Raw genomic sequence first — 26,730 nt, forward strand, 5'->3', positions numbered from 1 at the left:
CTGCAACTGTTTAGTCTGCAGGGAGGAGGTGGCTCTGGCCCAGCACAAGGACGTCGCTGAGCACACGCGCCAGGTCCAAGCACCCCTTATCTCCTCGGCCACCCGCTTCTCACCCGTCTCTCGCTGCCACGGCCAAGGGCACGGGCACGGACCCGTGGCACCAGCACTGGGTCCTGCTGGCAAGGCTGCTCGGGGCTCCTGAGCTGAAGTACCAGCCTGCTAAAAAGCGCCGCCGTCCAGCTCTGTTTACACAAAAAAATTCGCAGAAAATCTTTCTTAGGGGGTAATGTTTACAAGTGCTTTGAAGCCAGAGAGCTGCTGCTATAGGAAATGTTGTTTTGGCTAACATTTTTTTTTTAAAAAGGATGTAAAAGGATCTGCTCTGCTGGCCCCCTGAAGCTGTACATACCCTACACGTGCTGCAAGCTGCCTGTCCGCGTGGGAAAAGCTGAGCTTACGGAAAGAGCTGGGCTGAAAAGCTGCAGAAAACATGAACTGCAAACCCCTGGGTGCCTCCAAACCTTCTGTCTTTACGGACAGGCTCGTGATTGCCACGGCACATTCTGCAGCGTCCTGGTGGAGCCTCTCCATACGAGAGCAGACATCAGGGCCCGGGATGCTGGAGAGACGTGTGGCAGCACACCTCACCCCTAGGAGCCAGGCAGGAGCAGAGGTTTTGTCTCCCCAGCCCGGCACCATTCCCCTACCAGCTCGGCTTTGTGCTCTGCATCCAGTTTCACTTCCTGGTGCTCCGGGACCGGAGGCGATATCGCCGTGCACGCTCCTCCCACCCCCTGTTAACGAAATAATGTGCAGAGCAAGTCTGATAAAAAAATAAGAAGGAAAAGTGGAGCAATTTATCACCGGGAAGGGAAGAGGAAGCAAGGCTGAGCACACTGGGTTTTGGGTGCTGAGGATGGGGGCAGCACGGGACGCAGCAGGATGTGTCACGGCGGGGTGGCATCATCCAAATGTCCCCTGCTTTCCTGTGTCCTCACACCCGACTGCTGCATTTTTGCACTGGTGTCAGGCCTCACTTGCTGGCCAGGGCGTGGGACACAGCCTGAGACACCTCTACCACATCTCATCCCTCACCCGCACGCCTGGTCCCACGGTCGCTGCTGCTGGAGCGGAAAGACAACCCCAGGAAATTCCCCGTGCCACAAATGTTTAAGGCAAAATATCACCGGTGCTGCAGTGCTACAGGTTTACAGGGCTGTCGGCTTGTCCTACAGTGCTTCTGGGGGGACAGCAGGGCAGCTGGGGGGGCTGCAGGGTGCTCCCCACGTAGAGCAGTGCCTGGCGGGGTGCTCACCCCGAGCCTCCGTCCTGGGGGTGCAGAGCCACTGCTGCCGGCTTGGAGCACCCAGGCTGGGGGGTCCTGGGCATCCTCACCCCCCAGCAATGCTGGGAGCAGCCTGGGGGCTCTCCCGGAGGGCAGCAGCTGCCGGGAGGTGTCCGGGGCTGCAGGCAGGCTGCAGGCAGGCAGCACAGCCCGCAGTCTCCACCTAGAGCCCGGCGCAGCCTCTGCTCCGCGCTGCAGCCCTGCGCTGGGGGCTGGACCCTGCCCTTGGTCCCTCCGGGGTGCCAGGGAGCATCCTGCCCCTGCCACCCTGCTCCTCCCAGCTGGTTCTGCTCGGAAATGGGAAGGTTGGAAGCACACAGCCTGATTTTTAATCCCTGGGGAAAGCGGGGCTGATGCTGATCCCGCTGGGACTGCACAGCTTGCACACACACACACATACACGTACTATATGTATATGTGTGCACTAATTTAGAATTGCCTTCGAATTCCCTGGGCATAAATTAAACAAATCCCACCTGCCAAGCTCTGGCTACAGGGCTTTGCATCTAGCAGGGTCCCACCGCCGTGCACAACACCAGGACAGTGCTGCCAAGATCAGTGCCGAAATTAAATGAAAATGCCAGTGCCTTTCAGCACGAACCGTGCATATTGGCTCAGATAAACAGGGAGCCTGCAGGAGAGGAGGGATTTCAGGTCGCTCCTCCCAAATCCTTGTGCTCAGCAAGGTAAGTGGTAATTAGAATCAGGTAGGTTGGGAAAGGCAATCAAGGTAATTAGAATTAGAATCGTCTAGGTTGGAAAAGACCATCCAGGTCACCAAGTCCAACCATCAACAGTCAGTCAGTTGTCCACACCTAATGCCTCAACATTTCTATCCCGAGAAAGGATTCAAGCTAAATTTTACTCATCTATCTTCTGCCTGGGCTGCCAGCAACAGGTTTATGAGCTTTGCCACCTTCCTGGCTAAACCCCTCCAGAAACATCTACCCTGAATGTCTCAAATCCATCCCAGCCCACCAGAACACAGGTGTGACCACGCCAAAACCCACAGGCTCTGAGTCAAGCTTTTAAAACCCGAGGGAAGCAGGGCACCAAACCACGGAAATGTCATTTTTCGGGCATCAGGAGGTTGCACTAAGGTGACTCATTTGAGTCTCTCCGAACAAATTTCTGCGTTTGAGCAAGCACCAGGCTGATGAGCATGGAAGAAGCCCTGTGTGGGTGTACAAGAGGGAATTTACAAGAGGATGCAACAGGGTCTGTAACACACAGGGCATGCCACTGGGTATGTAACTGGGTACGTAATTAGGTATGCAACTGGGTATTTAATTAGGTATGCAGTTGGGTATGCAATTAGGCATGTAACAGGGCATGCAGTAGGGCATGCAATGGAAATAGTCCCAGCCCCTGGCACCACGGCATCTCCAAAAACGAGGACACACCAGGCTTTGCCTCTGGGTGCACGTGTGAGCCCTGCAAGGGGCTGCGCTGGGCTCTGAGCAGGGATGTGCCTTTTCATTTCTTCTTCTTCTTCTTCTTCTTCTTTTTTTTTTTTTAAGAAGGTATCAGCCTTCTGTTTGATGTGTTGCTGGCCACGGTTGCTACGGGGAGCAGTGTACAATTACAGCCCCAGTGATGTCCTCTCTAATAATATACTTCGCTATGCATAGCTCAGATGCAGACACATCTCGGCTATAAAGAGCACGGAGATTTGAACAGAGGAATACTCCAACTTATGTTACACGCGGAGGGTCTGTGGCATGTTGCTCAACACCTCCCCGCTGCAGAAAAAGGCGCTGCGGCCAGCAGGAGCCAGCCACTGAAACTATGACAAGCAAAAATCCCTCGCAGGAGGCTGCCTCGCCATTTATTAATCGCCCAGGGATTTTGTAGGGGGGGCAAAGAAACCGTGCACGTATCCACCGAGACGTTTTTCACGCCCCTGTCCCTCCAAGGTCCCCAGTTCAGCTGCGTCCACCCCAGCAGCTGGTGCAGCCCCAGATCAGTCCTTGTACCAGAGTGGGTACATCAAGGGACCCGTGCAGAAAGGAACCACGGTTAGTTTGTGGCCCTGGAGAAATGGAGTGAGTTTGTAGCTACGGTTTGGGTGGAAAGGAGGAGGAAAAGGGGGTAACTGCCCCCAAGAGGAAAGCGCAAAGGCAACTGGTGCTGCTTTGCACCGGTCTGCTGCAGCTGATGGTTTCCTGGCGAGTGCCTGCAGGTGTCTCAGACTGAACCCCAAAAACTAAACTCAGTGAGGAGAAATTCAGAACCCAGCACTGAGCTTAGGGCCAGCAGCATCTCCCCAAGGCTGATCAGCCTGCCCCATGGCCACCTTCCCTCCAGCATCCCAGGTTCCCAGCATCCAGCTTCAACAGCAAAGCTGAAATCGGGGACCAAAACACGGAGAGAGATGGCAGAATTCAAAGCAGGGTTTTCCCGGCCCCATTCCCCTCGTTTCAGGCCAGGAAAGCTGCTGCGTGGCTTTTGCACATGGAGCTGCTCCATTTCCAGCTGCAGCCGTGCGCTCTGCGACAGCACATGCTGCCTGGGGAGATGCTCTTTAGCAGAGCTGTCTGCAGGGAGGGGATGACACGACAGCATTCCTGAGCCACGGCGCTGGCATCTGTTTTGGGATCAAAACCAGTGCCATGAGATAAGCTGCGAACATGTGCAGCCCCCGGGCGCAACCGGCGCGAGCACCCCTCCACGCGGGCGTTTGTCAGCAGCTGAAAATATAAGAGGAGGCAGGTTAAAAAGACAATTTGTTCGGCAATGCCAAAGGGAGATGCTCCAGCCTGCGTTCAGGGGCTGAGATGCTGAAATTCATGAGTGTTTTGCTCCTAGAAGAGGCACAAACAAGTCTGCTCAGCCCCAGAAAACAGGAGCATCTGCTGGTGCCATCTGGGGGTGAGCGGCTGGGCCCCGGGCGGGGGGATCAGCTTTGGGGCACGGTGATCCCGATTTATCACACCCCGGCGGAGTAATGCCTTCGGTCCGGGGATCGGATTAGTCTGAAAGGTGCTGCAGAGACAGAAATCCAGCTCCAGAGCAAGCGTTTTATCGGAGTTTTTTAATTAAGGGGAAATTATCTAGAAATGGCTGTTGGGAAACATCTGCCTGATGATGGAGAGGTCAGGACCGGAGCTGGGCAATGTTAGATTTTCCCTGATGCAGCCATGATGTGTGCTCTGTACGTGTGTCTGTCTCCTGCCATGGCCATCAAGCCCAAATGTGCCACAAAAAAATGCTGGTTTGGGGCTGACCAAAAGCATTTCATAAATCAGTGTGAATGGATCCGATCATTTGGGTTGCAAAAAGAAACTGTGTCTGGAGGAAGCCAAAATGCTTCGCTCTCAGAAACAAAAAGTTAAATTATTTAATTTCACCTAACGCCGTGCTTTTGATTTGTACTGATGTGTGACCTTTTGCCCCACCAGGTGCAGTTTTGGGTGGAGCGACCCCCTTTAGATTAATTCCCCTGTGCTGCTGCACGTGAAAGCAGTTACCACACAGCCTGCTCGCTCCTTGCATTCGGTGCCTTTGCAGCTCTCCAAGGCAGACGCTGCGCTCCCTCCCCGTGCACCGAGCACAGTGGGGCTGGTTACAGGTTCTTCTGAAGCACTTAGGGACTCTCTGGAGGAACGAGATGTATTATTTATCCTGCACTCCAGCCACGGAGAGCTGAATGCCAATCCGTTCATTACTGCCCACGGTGCTGCAGCATAGCTCAGCTCCCTGGGCCTGCTGGCGGGGACTGTGGTGGTGCTGTGACAAGAGGGCACGTTGGAAGGGTCCCCCCCAGCCCGGGGGGCTGCTGTCCTCCTCTCCTTTGGGGTAACGTCCTGCTGCTTCTGGCCATCGCTGCTGGACCCTGTTTTGGCTCTGCTCTTTCTAACTGTTTTATATCACTCAGCCAAACCCATCTGTTGTGTCCAGGACAGTAAGAAAAGCAACGTGGAGTTACCTTAGCTTACAATAAATATTGATTTTCATTATGTTGTGGTGTTTCTTCTTTGCCTGCTTCCCTTGTTGCTGAATACCAGCGTAATCCAAGATCAAATAATGACACAGGCTCACCCCAGCACAGCTGCTCTAACAGCCTCCTGAGCGGCTCCTGGCTGTTTCAGTGGCATTAGAAGACAAAAGCAAGGTGACACCGCTCTCAGGTCTGCTCTGTGGCTCCTGACACCCCTCTGGGTCAGGATAAGGGGTGACAGAAATGTGCACATTTCTCCCTGTGGGCTTTTTCCAACATTTTAATGCACAGGGCTAAGCCCCCCAGTGCAGTGCGACACACGGACAGCAAGGATCCCACTTGTTCCTGAAGATGCAAGGAGAAATTCCTGGTAACCCCACCAGGGAACCCTGATCCAAACGGGTTACCAGAACTCATCCCTGCTCGGTGATTTCATCCTTACAGAGGGCCGACACCTGAACTCACTGTCTTCTTCTGCCGCACACAATTTCTCTCAGCTCTGGTGCAGACACCGGGATATTCCCTGGGAACCCATTTTTTAAAACCTATCTTTAGGGCAAAATTATTCCTGCAGCAGGGTGATTACGTGACTTAGGCGCAGTTCTGTCGGCGGTCGAGCTGCCTGAGTCATGCGATCTGCGTATCAGCTGTAGAGCCTTGAAAACCTCTAATCCCAGGAAAAGGAAAATAACCTGACATTAAAAAGCACTAATATTTAAAAAATGACAAGTGTATCGGGCAGTTATGTGGTGCTTAGCCATAAAACTGAGCCTAAGAAGCCCTCCTCCATCGTGGCCAAAGGAAATAAAAGAGACGGATGGTTTCCTTGAGTGTCTGGTGGCCACGGAGCTCCCTGCCCACAGATGCTCTGGCTGCCGGGCGAGAAAGGACCCATCCTGCTCACCTCTGGGCTTCCTGGTGCAGTGCTGCATGCCCACACGCTCCTGATTCCATCCCCATGTCCATCCCCAGCTGCCTCTCAAGGGCTTGGATGCAAAGATGGTTGAGGAATGATGTTCTCACCTAACTGCAGTGGATTCAGGGACGGATTCAGAGGGTGCTGGTCACTGCACAGCAGCCACACATTGGGGATGAGTCTATGCCAGGAACCACATGCCTTAGCTGCACTCTTGCCTCGCACCAAGACCACGTCTTCCTCCTTAAAAATAGCTTTCTTCCCCTTAAAAGGAGACAACAGCTTGATTTAAAGCCAATGAAAATGGGAGGAGCAGCCCTGCGACTCGCCTGCTCCCCACTTTCAAACGGCTTTGCAGGGAGCAGGGGAAATGGTGGGCACGGCTGCTGTGCCCCAGACACCAGTGGACGCCTGTTGAGCAACGTTTGGGATGCGTGGATGCCCTAAATAACACCCCCATTAGCTGGATCTGCTTCTCAGTCTGGGTTCAGGGTGTTGCAGCCTTGCTTGGCCCAGGACAAAGACAGGAGGGCTGGTGGGAAGGACCAGCCCTTTTTTTTTCCCTCTCTTAATTTTACATACCATCTTGTTTTGACCTTCGCAGACTTTTGGAGAGCCTTTGACATTTGTCTTCACAAGCGGATGCAAACTCCTCTAATATGGGCTCTGAGCTGAGATGAGAGAGCCTGGGATCAGACCTTGCACCACTGTGGGCTGTTGTACAGGTGGCCTTGTCTAAAGCACTCAGTCTCTCCACATTTTTCCTTGCCTGCTGTGAAGCAGAGACAAAGCTCTCACCCTTCTGGGAGTCACACCTCCTCGGACCAATGTGCAAGTCGGATCCAGGTGGGCTCTCTAAACCCAGCCCTACCATTCTGGCTACATCCTGGTTTCCTCCAAACTCCTGCCCTAGCAGCCTGCTCACCCATTCTTTGTAGTCACGTAGCATCTCTCTGCTACAACATCATGTGGAGCTGCAGATCCTCCTCTCATCACCTTCATCCCTTCCTTCCTCATCCTCAGCCCTTCCGGCAGCTACCGCCGCAAAATCAAGAGCAGGGGCTCAAATGAAAATGCCAAGAGATTCGAGAAGAAATACCAGCTGGCTTTTGTGAGGCTTGTTTATGAAGCCACTATCAGCTTGTGTCAAAGGAAGCAGGAAAAAACAGCTGAGCACCCTGGTTGCAGGACCCAGAATTGCTGCAAATGAGGGAAAACCACAGCAGAGGGAGATGGGAAGACCTGGCCAAGGTGAAGGACTGATCACTAGCATAGAAAAGTTAAGCGCCCTGTATCTGGTAGACAACCAAACCTACCAGACAGCTGTCTACCAGCTTTCCTCTCATTTCCATAGGAAAATCCATTGCCAGAAACATTTTCCTTAAAACACGCATTTCCAGGCCAAGTTTCCACTCCTGGAAAAAAAATAATAAATAAATCCCAGTATCCCCAGTGAGCTGCTCTGGATGCTGCTGCCCACAGCCAGCGACGTTGGTGGAGGTGGCAGAAGATGACAGCTTCTTCCCTCCCAGCCCTGTAAATACGACTGGCAGCCCTGTGCCTGCTGATCAGACATGAGAAGGTGCCTGGAGGGCAGGAAGACTTCTTCCAACACCTCCTCCACAGCAGGATCAGAAGCACGAGTGGCTGCCACATGCCACGTCCCCAAAAGCTGTGTTTGGCCCCCAGCGGGTACACACAGGCACAGAAGGAGGGCAGGCAGGTGTGCCAAAAAAAAAAGGGTGCAGTGCTGGATACTGAGCAGACACTGAGAATGAGAGCTGTGTGTGTCAGCAAGTGGCCAAACAGCAATGCAAATTACAGCAAAGATGCAAATTTGTGCATGCCCTGTCTGCAGAGAGGCAGAAAGATGGAGGTCTGTGTGACACCCTTTCCAGAAAGCACATTCCCACCTCGACTTTGCTGTTGCTGGTGTTTTTTGGAGCAGAACAGCCTATCCCACTAAGCAAGTCACTCAGAATAGGTACCAAATACACAAATTATTAACGTCCAGGGTGCAATGAGAAACCAGGAGCAAGCTTTTCCGCCAGGTGATGCGGCCAACAGCCTTCCCAGGGACCATGACTTAACTCAACACCCGTGGTGCTGAGAGGTGGGGGGACAGCAGCAAGAGAGCCCAAAGGAGCAGCAACGACCCCTCACTGTAAGGCCAAGCTCACTTCTCTTCATGTCACGGGGATGCTGCCACAAGCAACCCACTGCTTTCACAGGTGGGTCCTGCTGTGACACACTGTGTTTCCACCTACAGCTCCTGAAATGGGAATGGAGAGCAGCTGGATGATGTATCAATGTCTACAGCAACCATTAAAAGGAAATGCTGAAGCACTTTTCTCGTTACCAGGGCCTAAAAGGAATTTGGTCAAAGCCCAGCTCCTGCCCAAACGCACGGTGAGACCTGGCGGGGTGAAGCTGCAAGCGCCTAGCCAAGTAACTTCGTCTAATTACCTGCAACATGTTGAGGAGCAGACTCCGGAATTTGGTTCCTTCCACCATAAAGAGGGCCATTTTGTCACAGAGCTTGGCTGCTGTGGAAGCAAAGCTGCGGTCTGTCACCGCTTTCTGGTAGATGGTCTTAACTATCTCCCCCAGCATCTCCTCAGAGTTGGTGGAGTTCTGGGCCTCCTCCATGAAGGTAGTGAGCTTGGAGTCAACATCACTGCTGTTGTTCCTCATGCTGTTAAGGATTTCAATTAATTTGTCCATTTTGTTCTTTTCAGGATTGGTGGTTTCAACCGTGACTTCGTCCTGGTCCGTGAAAAGGGAAAGACAAGGCGTCTGTTACACAAGGAGAAAACAGATGTATCAGCCCTTGTCCTTCCACAGACAGCAAAGGGGGAAAGGGGACAGGGGAGACATATAAACAGAGCTAGAAAAGTCAGAGCATCCTCTAGAGGTACAATGGTCTCATCTCAGCATTGAAAACCACAAGGGAGTGAGTCCTGACCCAGAAATGTGCCGTTTCCCCATTTCCCACAGCACGCAATCCCAGAGTCTTCCTCCTCAGCCCAGGGAGAAGATGTGCTCGAGGGCTCTGAGCCAGGATGCCAAGGTCAGATCACCCCGACTGCCTTCGCAGTCTCAGACAGGTTTCTGGCCTTGTCTGCTCAGCTTCCCGTCTGGAACATGGTAATAATGGTCATTTTTTTGGCCTCTCTTTCCAAAGTGCATTCTTGCTTGCAAAATGCTCGCGTAGCAATCCCACAAAAGTATCTGCATTTTAATGTATATTTAATGATTTAAATGCGGGTCAAAGATGTTTTTCACATGTTCCAGGCATTAGAAAGAATCCTAACTTTTCCATCTCTTCACTGCTACACATTTTACTTCATGCCATTACTGCAGAACTCACTGCTTCTTTTTAACATTTAATTAGGCATTTTTCCCTTCCTCCACTGCATAAGGCATGCATCCTGCTTGCTCTGGTCTGCTCCCTTCACCTCCCATGGTTCAATCTTAACACAGATTATACCACACAAACCTGTAGCAATCGTCTGGACAACTGCAAGGCCAGCCAGCAGGAGCTATCAGGACACCAGCCGGGCTGACTACACGCATCCCAGAGTGGGTGCTTATGTGATGTGTTTCTTACCAGATTATAAATTTGCAGGGCAGACACTGCAGTGTATACTCTGAAAGTCTCTGCTGTACTTCCATCGCTTTAAATAACATGAAACTAACTAGCAAAACCTTTTCCTCACCCTCAAGGCACATACGTAAATGGTAAACGCACATGCATTCAAAGGTATACATTTCCAACGTGCACTCCCATGGAATTGTACACGTTCAGGTTATTTTTGCGACACATTTTGAAAATCTCATTGGAGGTCCCCCCACGAATGCATTTTCCAGTCTGAGAAGAGAATCTCAAGGGAAAGAGTCTGGGTTGCACAGAGGGCAAGTGGAGATCTCCGAATTCCTCAGAAATCTGAGGCTGCATATTGTTTGGACTCTCCTCCATCACTTGCAAGCAATAGCTTTGTTATTGTTGGGTTGCTGGAAGGAAGGGGGAAAGATAAGGGAGTTTCAATTCATTGCCGAGATAAACGGGTATCAACTTTTAAGTAGCTGACTACAAATGCTCAGCATTCAGAAGTCAAAGCCTGGTATTTTGCTCCTTAGCTGCAGAGAGCCGAATTGCCTTTTTTAGCCCTCTCTGAGCTCTGCCGAGTGGAGGCAGTCAGCGGGGATCAGCCCGGGGAGGGAGCGCCCATATTGCAGCTCCCACGTGCCCCAGCCTTCCCCGAGGGTGTTCGAGGGGATAGGGATGAGCTCCCAGTCCCTCCTGGAAAGAGGTAGCAACCTCAATCGTGGAGGCAAGCTAAGAGCCTAAGCACTGTGTCAGTAAAAAGCCTCCTGAAGAAGCACGGGGACACTTCAAGAGAAGTGTTGACATAAGGATATTAAGATAAATTGGGTGCATTTCACGGAGAGGTCCCTTGAGCCCAGCCCACCCCCTGTATGGAGTATGTACGGCCCACCCTGCACGGCCAGCAGCCAGGCTCTTGGAAAAAGGGTAAGCCCAAGTTCCCCCTAAGAGCAGTACCTTTTCTTTTAGCCTCCTCCGCAGCCTGTCTTTGGAAGACTGGAGCAGATTGATCTTGGGTCTCTCCGCGATGCGCTCGTGAATGCTGTCTTTCCTCTTGGTCTCGGGCTCCTGGATGTACTGCTGGGACTGCTTCTCCCCCGCCTCGGGGCCCCGCTGCGTCTCGGCCGTGCCGACGGAGCTGTCCTCGATTTTCAGGTTCTCAGTCTCTTTGGCGTTTCTGTGCGTTTCTTTGTCGTTGGGCGAGTGCTTCTGGTTGTGGTGCCATCTCCGGTTCTGGCTGTAGCCGTGGTGGCCCGTCCTGCCCGAGGAGTGCGGGGCCTGGCCTCCTTGGTAGAGCTTCTGGTGGTCCCTGTTGTGTTTGGTGCCGCCTTGCTGATGATCTGCGTGCTGCTGAGACTTGTTCCCTCCGGGGAGCCTCTGCTGTCGCCTGGGAAGGCAAAGAAAGAGGTCAGTATGCCCTGTTTTTTGCACGGGCTGGTAGCAGAAGGGCAAAGAAGATGAGGTAGGTTTCTCCTGAGCAGGCAGCAGTAACCATATTTACTCACAAAATGGCTTCATTCATGCAGTGTCTGCAGTGTCATGGAAACGACATAGGAGCAGACTACCTAATGATCTCAGCCCTCCGTGTTCATATAAATTACTCCAGCAGCACCGTCTCATAGCAACTGATGTTCCTAAACCCTGCCGAGCCCAGCACCTACCTCAGACGCAGCCCCGATGGAGGGAAGGAAACAAACCCCAGACTCAAGTGCTGTACCGACTGGGCCCGCACATCTGCCTCACCAAACAGGCTGGCCCTCGGGGTGGCTCTCCGGTCACCCCAGCACAAAAGAGGAGCCAGGTTAATGGTGGCTAACACGACCATCTAGCATGTTTCAGCTGGAAGTTTTCATGAGGAATTGGATAACGTGGCTTTGGTTCCTGGGAAAAGCTGCCCTGTGCTTCTCTGTGAGATGAAGGCTTGCTTCTACGCTAAACCGGGGAAGACTTGGTTATAGCAGCAGCAGCTGGAAGGCAGGGAGGGAAAAAATGCTAGAAGTTATGTTTTTCTGAGGTCCTCAGTTATCTTTTTCTGAAGTCCTCCCAATATGCCTGGCCCATGGCATCGCTCCCCTGCACGCCACCTCCGCTGCACCAGCTGGGTGTCCTGATGTGCTCATTCACAGCACATCAACCAAGGACTTCTAACAGAGAAATAAAAAAGCTACAAAGCAAACTTCTAAGAAAAAGAGGTGCCCACACCAAATGCTTTTGCCCTTTCTGTTTCCCTTATGCCTGTCCTTCATCATTGCTACGCAGGGGATGTGTATGAAGAGACTGAGGACCACGCTCGGCTCTGGCAGCACGGGGAGCCAGTGGCTCTGGACAGGAGGCAGTGCAAAAATGTGGCTCAAAGTGGGCAGCATGGAAATTCAACAGGCACAAAGAGGAGGAATGGCCCGTGAGTGGTTTGCTGGAGGAACTAGCAGGGCTCGGAAGCCAGCACTCGCCCCTCGCTGCCGGCAGGTCCCCTACAACCCCACAGCCCAGTGGAAGAAATGCTCTGGCAGCATCTTTGCTTTCACATCCAAAGCTCGTGTTGTCTCCAGAAACACGCCTGGGGTGACAGGGCTCCTCAGAAGCAGACACTGCTGCACTGAGCTGTGAAAAAAAAAACAAAAACAAAAAAAAAACAGCCCAAGAGCGAGGAAACTTTCCCCTTGCTCCCTCCTCCAGGAAGCTGGAGCGGGAGGAAATTCCTGCCAGCAGATGCGGCCAGAGTGTCTTGCACCCTGCCGCTGAACTTGGACATTTCAGATTTCCACACGGGCTGCGAAGACAGGATTATCAGGGCTTGCAACACACAGATACGTGCGCAGAAGAAGAGCGAAGGAAGTTTAAAGGTCTCTCCTCACCCCGAAGGGCAAGGCTTCGGGCTGCTGGCGGCTGCCTGGTGCTGCGCTGCTTTGGAGTGGGTTAACCCCGAGGCACCAGGCAGCAGTGGCTGGCTTTGTTTAAAGGCCTTGGCACGGCGCTGGGGCTAGCCCTGAGCACAGTGGCAGCTCCCTGCGTGCCTGCTGCCTTTTTAACGCTTGGTATTTGCTGGGAGAGCACGTGGGATGCCCAAACGCTCCGCTCCTTACAAGGCTCTCGGGAGCAGCGCCGGGAGGCGCAGGGCAGCCTCTCCAGGGTCCCACGAGGCAGAGGCATCGCACAGGGCTGCAGGAGCCACGTCCTTGCTGCTTTTTCAGCCTCCACAATCCCCTTTCTGTGGCTCATCCTCGCCCATTAGTTTCAAACACCCCACGCAGCAGCTCGTTTTATTTCCACGGCCCAGATCTGCGCTGCGCAGCTCCGTGGGCTGGGGCGCAGGAAGCGTCCATTCACCAACACATCGCCATGGGCAGTGGCTAAACCATCCCCAGCCCGGCCTGCCAAACCACGCTGCCCCTCGGATCTGTATTCCTTGGCAGCCACGGGAGTTAAAAACCTACTCTGCGAGGCCAACTGGCTCCCCACCACAAAGAGCGAGGGCTCGTGCTTGGCCAAGGCAGGCCCAACAGGCTTGTTCTTGGTGGCAGTGGAAGGAATTTGTGTTTAGTCTCAGACCATTGAATCCGGTTTTCTGAGATACTCAACATGTTTTGTTTTTTTTTTGCAAGCTGAATGGCAGGGAATTAAAAAAAAAAAAAGGAGATGGGGGAAGCTTTCCTGTTTGCTGGAGCCTACAACCATTTTATGAGTACAGATTCTCCACATAAAGTTTTCCTGGCATTTCTTTGTTTCCTCCCAGTAACGCAATCATATAAACCGCTTTATAAAATGCATAAAGAGCAATGCTTATTAAAAGGGGAATGTCAAAATAAAAGTTAGTTATACCCCTTATCTAGCTCTAAGCCCTCGCATGCTTAAACGTGCAAGGGTTTTGCTGATACAACCGAGCAAAACCTTTCTGTGGTTTTGCTCTTCCGTCTTCAATATCAGAGTTTAACTGTTTGGGTGCACTTCCAGGCTTGGGTGATCGGCCAAACAGACTGTCAATGTATTTAGATTGCACATATTGCACAGAAATGATAAAAGCTGCATGCAGATGCAGTTTTAATATAAGAAGGGGCAAAGCAAAATGTCTGGAAAGGACCTGGGAGCCAACCTAGCCTCTTCCCACCGCCATAAATTCCTGCAAGAAATGTGTGAAGGGACATTTCTTCTCAAGATAATGATACCATAAACCCAACAGTTTCTGTTTAAGGGCTGTGAAAGTAAAAAAAAAAAAAAAAAAAGAAGTTTAACAACAAAAAAAAGACATCACAGTTAAGTCAACGTGGAATGTGAAAGATTATTCAGTTTGGGGCTTTAACAACAAGACAGGGAGAGCAAAAAGCAGCTCTGTTCCCATGCAGGATAGCTGAAAGGCAAAATTCACATGGCAAGGGGCACAGCAAACACAAATGCAAACCAAAGCTCTGCAGTCACTGACCACAGGACGGAAAACACCAGAGTTAAACACGTTAGGAAAAAAAAAAGCTAGAAATAAAAGGCAAAGGAAGGAGAATGGCAAACAAGAAGCAGTGTCCGTGACTTGGCAGCAGGCTCAGGTCTAGACGATAATCCAGCATTCAGGCAAAGACTCGTTTTGTGCTATTATCTTCCCAACACCCCAGTGAAGAAGAAAAGCCAAGAAGAAACAGGACTCTCCGCAGAACAAAAAGCCAAAGGAGGGAGAACGGGGCCCAGATCTCAAAACTCTTTTTTTTTTTTTTGTCTGCAGAGCGTTGCAAAGCCTGGCAGATTGGGATGGCCCATCCCTGCTTCCAGACACGGTGGAGGCACTCCCAAGGCTGAGACCCCAGGAAGGGGGATGAGATGGGAACCCCTCAGCCCGGGTCACAGTCTGGGGGTGAAGCTGATGGGAACAGGCTCGTGCAGCAGTGCACACACCCAGAGGGTGGCTCGGCTCACTTGGGATAAGCGGCCGTGCTCAGGTAACCAAAAACACTTCCAGACCCAGGGATTTGGGCTTGTGGATGTCCATCACCTGGCTCTGGCCCCCCACCTGCTGCCCGCATGGGGAGCAGCACCAGGAGGCACCAGGGCAAGGAGAAGGGACCGGTGGTGGATGTGGGAATGGGGATCTCCCACTGCTGGGTCCCTCCTGTTGGTTGGGACAGGGGTTCCCAACCTGCGGGCTGAAGATTTGGGGATCCGTGGGTTATTCTGGAGGTGCTGGTCCTGGAGACAGCAGCTCACAGTGTGGGAAGATGCATTTTGACACTGGCAGGAGATGCTGGCTGTCCTCCTCACTCAAACCTTGACACTGCTGATACAGGGCAGGACCAAACACTGTGTGGGGACCAAGAAGCAATCCTTGATGCGTGGACTCTGGTCCACGGGACAGGCTGTGGTCTGCAGGAACATCCCCATCAGTTGTGGGGACAGTGCTGCACTGCTGGCACGAACCACAGCAGAAGGAGCTCTGGCACCTGCATTACTTTCAGAGCAAATTTGTTCCGAAGTGCTGTATCATGGCACACCATCCTTGGTAGAAAATTAACCTCCTCCACCCTACCTCACACAAATGCTTTGTTAAAACGCCTGGGTGAAGACTCAAATCTTCCAGCGATGACGAGCAGCAGCCTCTTCCCAAACTGAGGAGCTCCTAAAATCCTCAACAGATCACGAGGCCCCAGGGAAAGCAGACAGGCATCGAGGGAGGTGGCCACCCCTTTGAGCTGCTGTTGCCCCGCTCGCTCCTGTGCTCCACCGCAGCACAATGTTCTCCCACCTGTTGCCCCTGTTTTGTTTCATGCTGAAGAGCTATTTTCACTTGCAATTCTGATTCAGCTCAAAACTCCCACTGAGTTCAGTGGGACTGGGAATTTGGCCACCAGTCAACGTGGAAACTAAGGAGACATTCAGAGTTACAAAGAAGCTGCACGAATACTAAAAATCAAGGGGAGACGGTTGGGGTTGCCAAGCTGGAAATAGGATTGTATCGTTTGTGCTATTGTTTCTCCACTGATTTTTTTATTTTTTTTTTTTAATTAACAAAACGAGATACCTTTCAGTGGAATGTAGATCTGACAAATGTTTGCTCTGCTGGAGGAGCCTATGCAAACAAATCCACGGCCTCAGCTGTCTCGGTGATTACCAGCCTACGTGCTCAGGAATACGGGATTCCTGCAAGTTGTACTGCATCGCTGGCTCCCAAGGAGAGGGGCTGGAAGGCACAAGGCTGGGGAAAATAGCTCCAGACACGTGCACAGCTGCGGTCTAAAACACAGTTGCTGCCTCCCGTCAGCTTTGCTCATATCCCTCGAGCTAGACAAGTCCTCCGAGAGCCCCCGCCGCTCGTCTGGCGTGTCGAAAGCCGGAGGACAACGCGGGGTTACATTCTCCCGGTGGTTGCATGGGGATTTGCTTAGGCAATTCCTGTAAATACCGAGAGGTAAGCAGCTCCATCTCCAATGTCTCTTGAGAAATTCACCCTGCGGCGCGGAGCACTCCGTGCGGTCCAACAGACGGGGATATTGCCCGCGGGCTCAGGGACATCACGGCTCTTGCCTTTGAAGACACTGCCTGGACACCAGGCTATCCCTCAGCCCCAGGCACCTCTCCACGGGGCAGACCCAGATCTGTACAGGGCAGGGACATGGGTTTTGTCCTGCTTTTGTGTAGAGCCTGACAACCTGGCCAACATCCAACAGCTAACACATACCTGCAGACACCTGACGAAGCTGAGGATGAGCTGCAGTGCTGTGGCCATGGCCAAACCTTCCCTTCACCCTTCTGACGTGTGAATGGACACGTTCCTCAGTGCATTTTGAGGCAGAAGATGCATTTCCATCCATTTTCTGCACAGTTAATTTCTTGTTTCTGTACCAGCAGAGGCCCAGGAGTGCGATGCTGAGCCTTGGGGGTATCTCATGGTTGGCATTCCCATTACCATGGCTGCAATTAATCAGGAACTGGCGTCACCCAGAGCACCAGATGACTTGGAACAGCTCCTGGAGAGGTGCACCAGACGCCTCCTTTGCTGCAGACCCTCGTGTCCCCCCCAGGGAGTCTTTCAGAGGGGCTGAAGGCCACCACAGCCCCTCTGCCCCAGCAGCAATGTGGACTGTGTTGTGGTCTCGGTCCTCATGGTTATGGGGTGCACCAACCTGCCCCAACCTGCAGCCAAAAACACCCATTGGTGCTGGCTTTGGACACCCCTGGCACATAACTCAGCGTTATGTGCTTCTGTCGCTGGGTGCAGGGAACTGCTTCCTACCCCTGCTACGACCGAGAGTGGGAAACAATCAAATAAGCTTGATGGTTCCACACAATTTAATCAAAAACCTCAAAACCCCACAGAAAGCAACAGCCACCAGCTCCAAGCATGAGGAACGCAGGACTTCTGTGTGTTTTCCCTTTGGCTTTCTCTCTCAAACTGGTTTCACTTGGCTCCAGTTTCATTTTTGTTTGCATTTTTCTCGGATGAGAAGGGAACAAGATGTCATGTTCACTTCTGAAAACAAAAATGAAATTATTCACACTTCTTTTGTGCCTTTCTCTTCACTAAGGTGGAAGTCTATCCCACCACCAGGAACAGCCCAAGTGTCTGGAGGGACACGGCGTTTTGGGAGAGCAGAAAATCCACCTGTCAAAACGTGGTGGTCAGGTTCTGCAATCATCCTTGGACGTCCTGTAGGTCTCACGCGTACGCATCTCCGAAAGCATGCGATGAACTCTGGAGGACCAGCACAGCCAACAAAAACAATGTTATGTGGGTAGAGATGTTTTTGATGAGGCTCTCACAGCAAAAGCATCTGGCTGCTGGGAAGAGCACTATGAGATCTTCAGAGAAGTCCCCTACCTGGGAACAACTCCTCTCTTTGCCACCTTGGTTCTGGGGCACAGCTGCGGCAGACAGCCCTCTCCTGGGCCTGGATGTCACGTCTTTTTTTGCTAGATATGATTTTGTTTGGCCTTTACAACAAAAGTAGACCCACCATAAAAGAAAAGGGCAGCGTTGGAGGGCTTCAGACAGGGAGCCCATGCAGTAACCTGCCAAAAAATGGTGCAGGAGGCACGGTCCCTCATGGAACGCCCTATCTTCTGCCATGGGATGCCAGCTGATTTGGCCTTTCCAAACACAGAAATGGACCTGATTTCTCCCTGCACCTTCCTGCAGCATCACTTTACACCACTGGGCCCCAGTGCTGCTCCCAGCACGGTGGTGGATGGCTCACCCACTGGGACCAGTCTGCAGGCTGGGCCACCGAGCAGTGGCAGTGCTGTGGGGCTGAAAGGACACGGCACTACGTCCTTCAGAGTAAAGCACTGAAGAGCAAACTTGTCTTCTGCTGAAACCCAAAGAAAGTCCTCCCATGCTGCAGTGCTTGCCTGAGTCAGCTGTTTTCTTCTGAGCTTCATGGAAACCAATCTTCAGGAGGAATTTAAGTAGCTGTTTTGCAACACCAGCTTGGGAAAGACATCCCAAGTACAGATGGCATGTGAGATAGCTCCAAAACAGCTCTTCAAGCGCTTTGCTGGGTCTCCCACAAATCATCAGGGACGTCCAGACGGAGGCCCTCGTTGCACAGAGCGAGCGACCCGCTAGGAGGACACCCCCTGGACTTGAAGGCTGCCTGCCCAGACTGGTGTAGAAATCACTCCAGTGATTTCATGTAGAAATTGCCCGGAAATGGTTTACCTCATAAACTACTTTGCTTGGAATTATGTTTTCGGATTCCTGCTGTACCTTAAACATTATAGCAAAAATTACATGAAAACCATAGGAAAATACAAGGGAATTAACCCGTTTCAGTTGAAGTAGCTTAAAACTGAAACGCACAACCACGCTTCCCAAGAATCTGCTGAGTGCAGAGGCACACGGATCCCGCACTACTGGTGGGAATGTGAGCTGAGTGAATATAGATTCATCTTTTACTGCTGTGCAATAAAAGAGCTTATGTCTCAGACTCCAGGCTCCCTCCTGTAAAAATACACCAAGACTGACCAGTTATCCCGAGGTCGGATAATCCTCAGAGATACGCAGCTTAAACCCGTGCCAGGATGCACGGGCTCCCAGACACAGCCCCGCTCCATCCCTCTGTGGTCCTGTCCCCAAAGACACATCCTAAATAGCAGGCACGGACCCCACCTGCTGCCCTTCTGTTCAGCTGTCTTCCTACAGACCTCTGTGACTCTTTGACCCGCAGCAAGGAAACATCCTAGGTTTTTCCATATCCTATTTATACCGGCGCTTTCTAGTGAAGAAATAAATGTCTTTCCTCTAGAAGCTAAAGCAAGATTTAACATGAACTCCGACAGGATCTCCCAGCAGCTGTCCAGACACATGAGCTGACCCGAAGTCCATGGCAAGCAATTACTTCCGACACGGGGATCTGGTAAAACACCACCCCAAGCGACAGGGATGCTTTGCACTTACATCTGCCAGAAGCCTTTATAGCACTTAACAAACCTGTACAAAAATGATGTGGGTTGCTGTAGCACTTACTGAGGAGCTTTTGGAGCCAGGATTGATCTGGGCTGAGCTGCCCGGCTGCCCCAGCAAACAGATTGAAAGGACGTGGGGGCAGAGCAAAGGCAGCGGTCTGATAAACTGCCCACCCAGCCTCCATGACTGGTGGCCCCGTAAAAAACCCATGCCACCACAAAAAGGGGCAGGAGAGGAAGAGAGCAGAAGGGAACAGGAACGAGATAAAGCTCCTCTATCAACAAACCTTGTCCAGACCAGAGCAAACCTGCTCCCATCAGCGTAGATATTTGTGTTGGGAAAAGACACTGCTGTGGGTGGTTGTTCCTGCTTTTGCTTTCACTCTGCAGTGACACGTAACAACAAAATTAATTAAAATAGGTCAGTTTCAATGAAAGAAGCCTCTTGTCCACTCATGCCTGGAGGCCGTCAGGCCAAACACAGACATTATCAGAGAAAGAGTAGGTATTCAACGCCTTTGTTATCGACCCCAGCACTGTGCTAATCAATCCGGGGACTGCCTTTCCCACAGATGGTCCCTTGGAGACAGACAGCTCTGGCTCTAGCAGGAATAAATGGACACGAAACAGTTAATAAATATCCAAAAATAGAGCGTAGTTCACTTCTTTTTCTTTTTTTTTTTTTTTTTTTTTTAATATGGAGATGAAAAATCCCTGGGTGATTTACGTGCCAGCAGAGATATTAGCTGCATATAATAGATGCAATATTTTTAATACTAATATTTTGGGCTGAGACAAGAGAGGGAATGGAAAGTATTTCCAGTGCCTTGACTTCTTTATTTTGCAAACATCAGTTGCTAACTGGGGTCAGACAGAAATATTGTTTCTGCAACAAGAGCCCAAACAACTCGAGCTGGCAACTCCTTCACGCACCGTCCCTGCCAGGAGGCCCCGCAGAGCTTCGGCACGGCTCGCGGGGAGGAGGGAAGGGTGGCCAGCATGCTCTGGCTGCACTTTCACGGCCAGGTAAAACCAGAAAACACGTGAAACAGAACCATTTTCAGCCCTGAGGAGCCTCGCCAGAAACGCTGCACCAAAGAGAAAGACATTTCAATAGCAGATGGGTTTCCTAGTGCAGGGGAACCTGCTGCTCTATTTCCTTCCCTCGATGCTGGCAGGCTGAACCAGCCTCACGGAGATGGTTATGTTTTTGGGCTGCACGACACGACACCAGCAGCCTCTAAGGGTGTGCTGATGGGTGCTGGGGAAGCTGGTGGCCAGGGGTTCACCTCTGCTTGCCCACAGGACGAGGACTTTCCTGGCAGGCTGGCAAAACTTAAATAAGGCACACCATCACCTACACTGATAGGACCAGGTCCCTTGGGGGGTGACCCCAGAGCAGGCGATGCTGGATTTGTAGATGGTAAAAAATTGCAAAACTCCTTCTGAATGCTGACTGCCATGATACTGGTACAAGCGGAGAGCAAAGGCAGGCACAGCACTCTGAGGGGCCAGCTCTCGTGGTAACAGAAGGGCAGTTCAGAATAAATGAAAGGAGATATTTCTTCACATAATACACAGTTAAATCGATGTAATACACAGGGTATGCGTGCTATAAGCAGCAGACTGCTGGTGCCAGCCTCAGACATGTGCTGTGCAGGGAGTGGGGTGCTCCGGTGTGACCAAACGCAGCTCCCTTCTGCTCGCACAGATCCCCTCCAGCTCCATCCCACTGCCGCCTTCGCTCAGCTGATGGCAAATGCGAAAAAGCTGATGTGCAAGGCACGTGCCTGGCCTGTGGCACGCGTCCGAGAAGGCCATCCATCTCGGGGCTGGGTGCAGGGTTCTCATCGTCAGGCTCTCTGCGCCTAGAGCCGGGAGCGCAGGCAATTAGCAGCGCCCGGCTCACGTGCGGCCATTCATTAAGCGGCGGTAACGCAATCACCCAGCTGAGCCCTTTTAGGAACAAACCGCCCAGGCAGTATTGCCCTCTGGGGACCTGCAGTTCGGAGAATTAATTTAGTGCAATAACTCACAGCGACGTTGCGGACAATCAGGGTGAATGAAACGATGATCTGCCTCTGAGCTGCCTGTAGCTAACACCTCAGCTGATGCGCGGCTCGCCCGCAGCCCCGGCGCGGCCACGCTTTCCAGGCAGGCGTGCAGTTACTGCTGGCTGCTTCTTTGCTACTTCTCTGCATAAGAGGCAGATGCAGATCCTCTTCTTCCCAGAGGAGCCCTGCCTTGGAGATCCAGCACCTCCATGAGGATTTCTTCGCATGGTTCTCCAAGATATGCAGCTTCGGCCATGCAGCTTCCCCAGTTTGTTGCTAAATTGCGCCTTCAGCTCTGGTGTTCCTGGACCCGGGGCCTGTCCTTCCCCACTGCTTCAAAGTTTCTAAATCTTCAGGAGGACAGAACCTGCTGATTTAACAGCACCCTTAGGTGATTCTGCCCGCTAGAAGCCTTTTTGCTCTTGCTTGTGTTGTTGCACTCTTAATACCGTGATTTAGCCAGATGCTCGTACCGCCTCCCATCAGTGCAGAGACCTACTTCTGTCCTTAAAAATAAGGAATTGGTCCTAAATTTGCTGAAGAGAAGGGCTGTCCCGCAGACACGCACCAGGCTGGCTCAGCTCCTCGGCATGGGTGGCCGGGACACCCCTTGTGGGCTTGGGCTGCTTCCCCTGTGTCCCCAGGGAAAGCCTTAACAGTGGCTGCACGTCTCGCCACCGGCTCCCAGGAGGGCACGGAGGAGACAGGAGAGCACGGAGGAGGATGGAAACCTGACTTCCAGACACCGCTTCGGGGGTCCAGCCCCATGTGCTGTTAAGCCTGGCTAAATTACACTTGGAAATACTACTGAGAAGGAAAAGGGTGTTTCAACCTTTTCGGCTCCTTCCCTTCCTCTCCCTTTCTCCAGTTCCAAAACTATCTGCAGTAAAAGCACTGCAAATCACTTCGCTCGACGCCGGTTTTCAGCAAGTTCATCTGAAACATTTCGTTTTGTTCCAGCGAGGAACAGCGATTCTGCACTAAAATAACGCCTTGATATTGTTGCTTTCGTTAATAAACATCCTCTCCACTCACTGCAAACCCCTCAATAAATGGCCCTGTAAGAACAAAAGACATTTCTCTATTGTTTTAAGCTCTCTTCCTTTCTGAAAACCTCAATTAAAACAGTGAAAAAGCAAACGCGCCAGTTCTATACTCTGCAATTATGAACTCATTTCTATTCACTCTCCCAGCAGGAGAGATTTGTACTGCTGACCTCTGAGAACGGGCTTTCGAAGGCTTTTCCAAAACCTCCCAGCATTAAAAACGACACGTTAATATCATCCATAACACACGTTCACCTTCACATTCACCCAAAATAGCTTGCAATCTTAAAATCCATGGTGAGTGGCATTCCTGGGACTATTTTTGTTTGTGAAACATGCACTCGCACTGGCCATGAATAGAACAGCATGGGAGCGGCTCTGGAAATAGTGCAACTTTAATGACGGCGTGAAAAGCACATGGACACGGGCTGCCAGCTTGTTGCAAAGAGTTCTCAAATAAATACCCGGCACGGCACGCTCCTGAGTGATGCCTGCGGCTTTTCTTACTGATTATATCGATATTCCCAGCACAAAAACTACCTGTCTGGAGAGGATGTGCCAGCACGATCCTAGCTGATATGGTGCTTGGGAAGACAAGTGTGGAGGTTTTTGCTTGGTAAAACCCCACCGAGAAAACATTTTGCAAGACAAGGTGCTAAAACAATGAAGTTTTGTATGTATCTCTGAGTAAAAAGTGACAAATAAGGAGGTTGGGCAAGAGGGGGAAGCATCTTTGTATAAGGGATGAAATAGCGGATAAGGGGCTGATGTATGGGAAGTCAGAACCAGACAGGAATGCAGGACAGCAGATTTTCATGTAAAATAAGGCAGCATTGTCCTTTAAACACAAACTGGACAATAGATTTAATATTCACATGCACAACTACAAGCCATACTACTCCAGGGCCCATTCCTGACCCTCCCATGATTTGGAGCACCCATGACACCCCTGCGTGCGTGTATTTTTTCTTGACATTTAGGCCCAAATCCAAGCACGCACACATTCACACCAGAGCTTAGGCAGACCTGAGGGTCCAAGAGCTCAATGAACCTGACCACAAGGGTTTGGGGAGCTCCCACATTGCCTGAAATGCAAGTGCCAGAAGTGTCCCTGCGGTGCCTGACCTGAGATGCCACCACCTCGTCGCGGACCATCCCCTGCCTTAGGACACCCCCAATTCATGAACAGTTGCCCACCAGAGGAGAAGAAACACTCTGGGAGAAGGTGCTAACTGGTAAGAAGAGGTTTCTCCTCCATGGGATGCTCAGTCTCAGGCCTTTGTTCTTGCTGAAGGGAGAACAGAAACAAATCCCCGACCCAGCGCTTCCTCCAGCGTGAGGTGGCTTGGTTCAGCTCCTCCCACGGCTCTTTGTTTGTCAGACTTCCTTGGCTCTGGTCAACGTGGGAAGGTAAAATAAAGCAAGGAAACCTGCTCTAGCAAGATGGCCAGGCTCATTTTTCATTTCTAGGGGCGAGAAGGCCTCTCAGCGTGACGCTCCTCAGGGCTCTCCAGGCCCTTGCGACTGCCACCTTTGGACGTTCCCGCTTGGGCCCAGGATCCTCCCTTCTCTCCATGCAGGTTTCACAAGGACTGGCGTCTGCCAGCTCCTTGCATGGATTTCACGACATGCTTTGGCATCTGAAATCACAGCTGTGATCACAGAGATGAATCCCAGGTGTTTTTGGTAGAGGTGGGAACTGAAATGAGGCCTCCCATGTCCTCCCCAGGGCCTTGGAGACAAGAGCAGTCTCTTTGCTAACCTCCTCCCCGGCGGTACTGCCACCACGAGCTCCTGCTCACCATCCCCTAATGCTCTACAGAACAGGCAGCAGCAGCAAAGGACAGAGGGAAGAGCTATCAGGGTCAACAATTTACCGTCCACCAGCCCAGCCCCTGCTGCCACGTGGGAGAAATATACTTAAAAATACGAAGTTTTGATGAAAGCAGGCGTCCCTCCACCTCAGACACCCACTGAAATTCTCCTGGATTTTTGGCTGTAGCAATTATTTTGCTTCCTAGGAAGTAACATCATAAAACCTTGAGCTTATCCAGCAGGCCATTACATTGCTGTTGAGCTTTCATAACAGTGAAATGTTCTGTCAGTGGCATGTAAGTCTTTCAACCAGCTGCAAAGATGGAGAAAAACAACCTGCAAAAGCCTCCTGATGCCACGAAGTCTACTGGCAGCTTGGCAATTCACGTTAAATTTAGTCTGCAGGACAGGGGTCACGTCAGTCGCCAAGATCATAAAAAAAAAAAAGAGAATAAGAAATCTTGTGTTGTACAGTTTTTATGTAATGACAAAGCCGCTCTCAATAGAGAGGTGGCAACCCTGCAGCTGGGAAACGCACCCGTCTCTCTCCTGCCACTGCCTCCTGGCATTAAAAAGAAGGAACAATGAAAGGAAAGGATTAAATTTGCTTAGATGAGTATCTTTTAACCCTTTTGTACCGTGCCTTTGGCTAGGCACACAGGGATGATGAAGCATATATATGAATCTCCCAGCCCTGCTCATGTCAAGTGTGTCCTCTTGAACTCACAAATGTGTTTTTTGTTTTTTGTTTTACTCTTCAAGCTACTTTTGAGCCCACAGACTGCTCCAACATTTACAGGGATGAATTTTCCCTGAGTTGTGTGAAGTGCAAACCCCTTGCAGTTGTTGTTACCACTGGGGAAGGAGCTGTAGATGTGGCATTGCCTTGCAGGGCACGTTTTCCAGCAGGACTGCAGCTGCACCATCTGCCTTCGGGGTGCCTCGGGGCTGGGTGGAAACCCCCTGCCACCCCATGCAGACCAACGCACAGTCAAAGCAAACTTCCCAGCCCATGCTAAACACCAACTGCTCCACTCAATGCTGCTGCTGCTGCTTTAAACACACCACTTGGGTGATGGGAAAACCCCATGCATGCTGCTCTGGGAGCAGTGCTGGGCCAGGCAAGTGGCTCTTAGATGAGCCAGTCCAGGAGCGATGCTAGATACAAGCTCAGTTGATCTTCAGGTGGCTTCTGCAGAGCTGTGTGACCTTCTGCTGGGATTGCTGCACAGGGATGCTGTTGGACCACCACAGTCCCATTTACTGAGCCCAGAGCTCTCCCTGCAGGAGCCAAACCACCTCGAGAGCTCATCCCCACGAGGTCCCTCTTGGTGAGAAGCTGCAGCTCCACCCGAGGCTGAGTCACCCGCAGCGGATGCCCGCGGGTCGTCACGAGCTGGCTTTTTGATCATCCAGGGGCCGCTCCTTCAATGGGGAGCCCGGTGAGGTCTTTGTTCTCAGCTCCCTCCTCCTGGGAGAGGGGTGCCAGCGCCGTGACCCCTGGCAGAGCCTTCTCCTTGATGCCTGGAAGGAAGGGCAGCGGGGCCGGGCACTGCCAGCGTGTCTCGCCAGTGTGGCTCTGCCAGGAGGAAGGGGCTCCTGCTTGGCTCCTCCTGATAGCATCTCCGTCCTGCTCCATCACTGCCTTGCCCGAGGAGCAGCAGAGGGGCTGAGCAGGTCCCAGTGACACCCAGTCTTTATATGAACCTGTTTGGCAGCCTGGCGAGAAGGCAAGGTGTTGGGGTAACTACAAACATGGGAGGGCCTTGTGCACTGCAACCCCATCTGGTTCCTCACTCCGGTTACCCCCTCGGTGGCAATCAAGGCAGATCTTCCTCTGATTTCCAGTTTTTATTAGATGGCTGCCTGCTTTCCATGGCAATGTGTGTCCCCAGCAGGAACAGCCCCTACGCCACGTACCCTGGGTACCTCGAGAGCATCCACATCCTCTCCAGCCTGCCTGCCCAGGCTGCACAACCAGAGATGTGCGAGGCAGCGTTTCCTTCTCCGAGCTTGAAGGCTGTTGTTCGCTTCCCTACGTGACCCTGGATCCTCGTATGAACAAACAGCAACAAAAAATCAACCAGAAAACTTCTGCTTTACCTCTCCTTACCTTAAATCCCCCCTGTGGAAGGCTCCAGCACTGTGCAGCCCTGCTACCCTCATCCCACCGTATTCCTCCTCCCCACACGGGGAGGTTTTGCCCTTGCAGGACTGGGCTGGGCAGAGCTGATTCCTGTAATATTTTATTGCAGGGTAAAGTGGTGGAGTGCCCTTTATGGTGTTTTGAAAGGAAATTGTACAGGAACAATGTCCCGGGCAGTGTGGCTATTGAAAACCCTTCACAAAGGGAGTTTGCCACAAGAGGAAAAGCAGCTTAATCAGTTGAACTAATCACCGTAGGTGGTTGAGAGTCCCCGAGGGTCTGTAAAATCAAATATAATGGGAAAAGAAATATATCACAGCTTGCCTACGCTCCTCGGCGGAGCCGCCAGCGGATCTGGGACGCTCCCTGCCTGGCCCCGAGCCCGCCGTGACCGTCCTTTGGGCTGTCCCCACGTAGGGCCACGCTCGCCCCAACACGAGACCCCGGCCACACGGCCGAGCCCTGGGGATGTCCCTCAGC

General features: G+C 51.9%; 1 protein-coding gene across 6 annotated transcripts in view; it reads right to left on the reverse strand.

Moving 5' to 3' along the window:
* The window catches only part of CTIF (cap binding complex dependent translation initiation factor), a 120,030-nt gene that overhangs the window by 19,382 nt on the left and 73,918 nt on the right, over nt 1-26,730 (reverse strand). For 4 of the 6 annotated variants that reach the window (XM_082783967.1, XM_082783964.1, XM_082783965.1 and 1 more), the window contains 2 exons: nt 10,766-11,195; nt 8,668-8,997 (listed from right to left, as the gene is read on the reverse strand). In XM_082783967.1, the coding sequence (XP_082640093.1) occupies nt 8,668-8,997; nt 10,766-11,195 (760 nt within the window). The remainder of the gene's footprint in view (nt 1-8,667; nt 8,998-10,765; nt 11,196-26,730) is intronic. The other 2 variants (XM_082783966.1, XM_082783963.1) reach the window with 1 other exon arrangement.

Source organism: Aythya marila (assembly GCF_965140915.1).
Source record: "Aythya marila genome assembly, chromosome: Z".
Lineage (NCBI taxonomy): Eukaryota > Metazoa > Chordata > Aves > Anseriformes > Anatidae > Aythya > Aythya marila.